We start from the raw sequence: 6,268 nt of genomic DNA on the forward strand, positions 1-6,268 counted from the left end.
CTTTGGGAGACATGCACCTGGGGAGGTCTGTTTCAGATGGGTGGGGTCAGAAGGCTAGAAAAATAAATACAAATAAAAGTGAAGAGAAGCAAAGCTCTTGGGTGCCAGAATGGGGCTGGCCGAGGCTGTGGCTGCCTGGGTAATGGGTTCCACATTTGTCTGGCTCCGTCTACAGTGCCCAGGATCCAGGATGCACCGTGGGCCTTTGAGGGGCTAGAGGGGACAGCCCAGCTGTGGCCAGACCTAGGCATACATGCTTTTTGTGATGGCCTCATCCCTGGTTAGCCACAACGTGGCTGAGACCTTGCTTTAAGCTCACGCTCCAGCACCCCAGCCTCCCCCCGCCCCCGCCCACAGCCCCTGGGTCCCTGCCGGCCTGCACAGATTGTTTGCGTTATTAATGCCGTTTTCCCAGAGATTCCATCTGGCTTTTTAATTGCTCTGGGATGGGGCTAGGATGCTTTGATAGTGAATTGGTATCTTTCCTGTGTCTCTGCTTACGTCAAATCCTCCATCCACAGACAGGGGTATGGGGGAGGGGGAGAAGCAGGGATGTCCAGAGAAGGGAGAGAGCACAAGTCTCTCACAGAGACAAGAAATCTTTCAAAGGTGCTTGTGGTTTAGTTTCGTTTAAAGAACAGAAGAGTAAAGCCTTGCCCTTCCCGCCAGCGTAGGAAAGAAAGAAATGGGATATCGCCTCTGCCCAGGCAAGGATGCTGCCCCGTGTCTGTGGAAGGCCTGAGGGTGCCTGGAAGGTGAGGTTTCATGGCCGAGCAAGGTCCGGGTTTCTGCTCCCCCTTGACCTGTTCCGTGAGTGGCTTCCTGCTTCCTCCCCCCCCCAACCCCACCCCCCCGCCGCACTGCCCCCTCTCCTCCCATGAAGAGCTCTTGGAGGAGGCCTGGCAGGTTCCTGCCTGGGAAGGAGGGGGCGGAAGACCTGGGAGGGGCAGACACTCCTCATCAGTCCCAATGGCTCATCACGGGTGTCAGGGCCAAACCCCATGTTCACAGATTCCCAGGAGATCCAAGAGATAAGGGTGACATCGTGACACTGCTCAACCATTAGGAGGCATCTGGTGCAAAGGGGCGCCTCCCTCTCTCCCTTCTGCCCTTGCTCCTTCCCTGGAGGCTGGCTCTCCTGAACAGTGCTTTCAGGGGACAATGGGCTCGAGTGGCCTACTGAGGACGTGAGGTCCCTGTTGCCTCCCATGGGAGAGTACAAGAGAGAGGCATCCAGGCATGTTGGACTTGGTCCGTGGCCAGGTCTTGGTCAAAGCTGCTGCCTCCAGGAAGCCTTCCTTGGTGGCCTCTACTCACACCTTGAACTTCCCCTTATTGCCCTGTCACCCTTGAAGCTCGTCTTGGGCCCACAAGGTTGTGCATTTCCCCTGGTACACAGCAGGCATCCAATAAATGCTTGGCGTGTGTTCGGTGCCATGCACTTGAAGTGGGTCTTCATGAAGGCTGCAGTCAGGAGGGGAACCGTGGGGGGCCCTTCAGGAAGCAGTGAGGGGTGAGGAGCCACCCACTTGGGGACCCCTCTGACTGGGCACAGAGCACGTGCTGGGCAGGTTCACCCCATGCTGCCCTCTCCCCGCAAGCAGGCTTCTCTGTCTACTGGGGACCCCACTGGCCCCATCCCTTTCCTGGGGCTGACTTGTCCCCAACAAAGCCTGCCTTGGACCTCAGGATCTGCGGCAGGAGCGTTGCCCTTTTGTGAGCTGACGGCTTTGAAAGAGGAAACCCCTGGAGATGGGATAGTGGGACATGAGGGGGAGGAGTGAGGGCAAGAGGGGTGCCCCTCCCCCACTAGTCTTGGGATCTGTTCTGGGGGCAAAGGGGGAAGCCGAGGCTTGGCCCCCTCAAACAAGAAAAACTGGAATTAGCACTGAACTCAGAGAGGGTTTGCTGGGGCCTAGCAAGCTGTGGCCTGCCCCAGGCCTCTAGGCAGGCGGTGGGGCTCTGCGTCCTTGGTTCCCAGGCGGCGGGGCAGGCTGCCGCCTCCTCACCAGGGCTCGCGGCCTTTCTTCCGCCGAGGGCGGCCATGGGTGTGGAGGAGGCAGGACACCACCGGACGGGGAGACAGAGGGCGGCCGAGGGGGTGGGGGAGTGGGGCGGGAAGGGGGCAAGTCATCCGGCTAACCACACAGGCAAAAACTTTCAGAATTTGAAAAGAATGTGTAATTTCTTGAAACGGTCACAGCCCACATTGGCGTATACTGTCAGCTGCTCAAGTGAACGCTCTGCAGGGGAAAACAGAAGGTAAAGGGTTTTGCCTTTTACCCTCAGAGAGGGTCAACTCTGAAAGCCCTGCCAGCCTCCTGGGCTACCTGCCCCCAAGGCCCTGGTTTTTCAGGCCTAAGGGCGTGCCCTCCCTTGGTTGGCCATCACCGCTGCTAAGGGGTTTCCGGGTGCCTGTCCTCACGGGGCAGTCATTGGAGTGGGGGGCTTGGTCCCGGGTGGGCACAGTGGGGAGGCACTTGCTGGGGCTGGCTCCTTGCCGGGCAGAAGGTGAGGAAGGGCCGGACATCCGGCGCAGGCCCGCGGTGGGTCCCCCTTCTTGGGTGGGCTGGGGCAGAGCAGGTGAGGAAGGCCGGGTGGAGGGCTCCCTTCAGGGCCCCGCTGGGACAGGCTGCAGCCACATGGGCCGGAGCTAGTGGGGAGGGGTGGACGGTCCTACCGCTTGTGGCCTCTACCTGCCCGCCCACGGCCCCGCCGGAGGGCTGGGGCAAAGGAAGGTGTGAGCGGCGCTGCTCCTGAGCTGGGGCTGTCAGTGATCTGGAAGTAAGTGTGGTCAGAGGGCCCCTGGAGCCTGGAACCCTGGGGCAGGCCTGCCCGAGTCCCAGAGAGGCCGTGGCAGCTTCAGGCAGCGGGCCCCCCCTTCGAGTCCCTCTCCTCCTCCCAGGGGCCGATGAGAGGCCACACCAAGGCCCCGTGACACCCCACACGCCCCTCCCCCTGCCACACACCCAGAGACTCTTCAGGCCTCGGCCTTCTCTGCTCGGAGCCTCGTCCTCCTTTGGGCATTTATTTGCCTTGCTTGGGAGAAGTCACCCCTTTACTGTAGAGAGGGGCTCAGGATGGGTGGAGAGCTAATGAGAGTCAGGCTCACAGCCAGAGAACATGCTGTGATCATTTACAAATGTGACCTGGCCCACAGAAAACCCTGGAAGTAGCTTTTCTGGTTTTAAAAAGACACCAAAACTGACTTTGATATGTTTATATTATAGATATAATACATAAAACATCTAGCATGAAACTCTATGTTCTCCCCAAAGAAGAGAACCAAGCCAGTCTTCCCTGCTCCCAGGCCAGCGATCTGATCTGTGAGTGCTGGCTGAGGACGCCTCCCTTCCAGACCGGGAGCCAGGGCCTCTGCGGGGGACAAAGCTGTGGGCAGCCCGGGCTGGAGGGGACCGAGGCCCACAGCCACCCCCAGGGAAAGCTGAGGGGAAAGGGGAGGCCCACCTCACCTCTTCGGTTCCCCTGGGAGCAAAAGCAATCCCAAAACCAAAAGGCAAGAGAGCCGCAGACCCTCCCTGCAGCGGCTGACGGAGAGTCTCATTTTGGCAAGTATCTGAGCAAAACCAAAACAAAACAAAAACCAAATAAAATGGTGGTTTAGCATAGACGTGCCCATGCACATTGCACAAGGCACCGCTGGGACACAGGGAGGCCAGATACAAGTGTTGATATCGGCTGATAAAGCAAAATATTTGGAAAGCTTCTCATAACTTCGGTCCCTCTGGGATGGACTGATTGTGCTTCATGTTTGTATGGCAACGCTGGCGACATACAGTACAGACAAGGCTGATGGTCCCAGTGTCCCTTCACCACCCCCCTGCTAACCCCTAGACCAGATCTCTAGGTTCCCCTCTCCCACCAGGCCACCACTCCCATGAACAGACGTCCTCATACCTAACCCACGACCTGGCTTTCTGATCTGACTGGGGGCGGGAGGCTCCCACTGGTCACCTGGTGACGCCCATCTCAGTGAGTTCTGCCCAGAAGAGCCCAGCCTGTTGCAGGCTGGGAGTTTAGAGGCAAGGAACTAGGGACCCTCCACCTTCATGTAGAACTAGGGGAACAACCTTAGGTTCAAAGCCCCAAGTCCCTGTGTTTCCTCCCCTCCAAGGATAGGCGCTCAGGAGCGGCTGGGGCCGGCTTATCGGGATCTCTGCTCCCTGAACCTTCCTGCTGCCGGGGGTTGGGGGGGGGGCTGCACCCCTTCTTCTCTCGCGAGGTCAGGAACCCTCCAAATAAAATGACAAGGCACATATTTGCTCCCCCTACTCGGTAGGAATCGGAGCCGTGAGTTTGCGTTTCCAAGGCACAGGGTTATTCCTTTAATACTAGAGTTGCCGGGCTCCCGGCTCTGCCCCACGGCGCTTCTCCTCTCTGTCTGACCCCTCATCTTAGACGCACCGTGTCGGGCGCAGAGGAAGGCCAGGGGTACGCGCGGCAGGCCAGGCTCTCAGGCTGCACCGGAATCTCCTAGTCCTGGCTTGCGCGGCTCGGGCAGTCTTGAGATCCGGCGACCCGAAACCACTCCCTGGGTCCCAGCCAGCGGCCGGCCCAGGGCGGTCCCGCCGCCGCGCGCCTCACGCGCAGTTGCCCATGGCCTTGACCAGGGAGCTCTCAGGCAGCTGGCGGAAGATGCCCCGCAGCGTGTCCAGTTCGCGGCTCAGTTGTTCCACCCGCTTGCGCAGGCGGTCATTGTCACTGGTCAGCTCCAGCACCTTCTGCTGCGTCTCCACGTTGCGCTGCTTGGCCTTGTCCCGGCTCTTGCGCACCGCGATGTTGTTGCGCTCGCGCCGCACCCGGTACTCGTTGCTGTTCTTGTCCACGGACTTCTTGCCTTTGCCCGCGCCGCCGCCGCCGCCGCCGCCGCCGCCCGCGCGGATGTCTGGGTGCCCGACGGCCAGCCCCTTGAGCGCGCCGCCGGGGCCTGGCAGGCCAGCGGCGCCGAGCGCGGGCGCTGGGTGCGGGCTGGGCACGGGCGTGGGCGGCGGCGTGGGGTGGCCGGGCTGCAGGTGCATGGTGGTCTGGCCGCAGTGCGCGATCTGGAACTGCAGGTGCGGGGCGGCCAGGTGAGCGGGCGGCGGGTGTGAGTGCTGTGGTGGCGGCGGCGGCGGAGGCTGGTAGGGAAAGAGGCCGGCCAGCGCCAGCTGCTTCGCCTCGTCCTCCTCGCGCGGCTCCTGCTTGATCACCAGCGGCCGTAGAGCCGGCGCCCCGACGCGCTCGTACAGGGGTTCCAGCCTGCCGTCCAGGTAGCCGGCCGCCGAGCAGCCGTAGCCGGGCGGGGGGCCGTGCGCCCCTCCGGGCATGACGGCGCCGCCGGGGCCCACGGGGGCGCCCGGGTAGTCAAAGTCGCCGCCGCCTCCTGCGGGGGCCGCGGCCGCCTTGGCCTTCTCCTGCTGCCGGCTGTGCTGGAACAGGTCGGCCAGGAACTCGTCGTTGAAGGCGGCCGGGTCGATGTAGGCGCTGATGTCGATGGACGTCTCGTGTTCGCAGATGCCGCCCAGCGGCTCCGGGGCGGCAGGTGGGGCTGGGGGCTGCGCGGGACCCGCGCCCCGGAGAAAGCCGAAAGCGGCGCTGCTGGGCGCGTGCGGGGGGCTCTGGAGGTGGCTGCTCATCGGGGGCCGCGGCTCCGCCTCGTAGAAGTCGGCCGACTCCATGGGGGAGCTAAAGTCCTCCCGGCATGGCGAGCCTCGGCGGCCTCCAGCCTGCGCGGGGCGCCGCTGCTGCCGCCGCCCACCCGGAGGCCCTACTCGCTCGCGCCCGCTCAGCTCCCGGTCGCGAATGGCCAGGCCCGCGCGGGCCCAGCATTTATACCGGGTTGGTGGTCGCCCTCTAGTGTCCAAACCCGCCGTGGACCTTCGGCGACGACGGAGCAGCACCTCCTGGGTCTTAGCGCCTGCGGTCTTCAGAGGGCGGCGAGTGAGGCTAGAGCTCAGCGCTGGCGGGGAGGGGCCGCGGTGCAACGCCCACTACCTCCTGCGCCTCCAGCCGAACCACGACCGGCGCGCGGTGCCCCACCCTCGGCAGAGTTGTCGTCCCCGCGCACACGTGGTCGGTGGCAGGGCCCCCTCCTCTAGCCTCCGCAGGGCACCCGACTCCAGCAAACGGTCGGGGAGTCCGGGAGCACCCAGGCGCCGCGCAGGGGGGTGGGATTGGTTGGGGGGGCGGGGTGGGCAAGTCTTCGTCTCTGAGTTTCTCTGGCGCAGACTCGCTTTAAAAGCTAGAACTAGTCCTGTCCGGGTCCGGG

The 6,268-nt window shown here is 62.8% G+C and overlaps 1 protein-coding gene across 1 annotated transcript; it reads right to left on the minus strand.

Moving 5' to 3' along the window:
- Positions 1 to 3,223: 3,223 nt before the first annotated feature.
- On the minus strand, positions 3,224 to 5,866 carry CEBPA (CCAAT enhancer binding protein alpha). Its single transcript, XM_079908217.1, has one exon. It carries the CDS (start codon positions 5,676 to 5,678, stop codon positions 4,602 to 4,604), a length of 1,077 nt encoding a protein of 358 aa, XP_079764343.1. The 5' UTR covers positions 5,679 to 5,866; the 3' UTR covers positions 3,224 to 4,601.
- Between the last annotated feature and the right edge of the window lie 402 nt (positions 5,867 to 6,268).

This window comes from Stenella coeruleoalba (genome assembly GCF_951394435.1).
Source record: "Stenella coeruleoalba genome assembly, chromosome: 20".
NCBI lineage: Eukaryota > Metazoa > Chordata > Mammalia > Artiodactyla > Delphinidae > Stenella > Stenella coeruleoalba.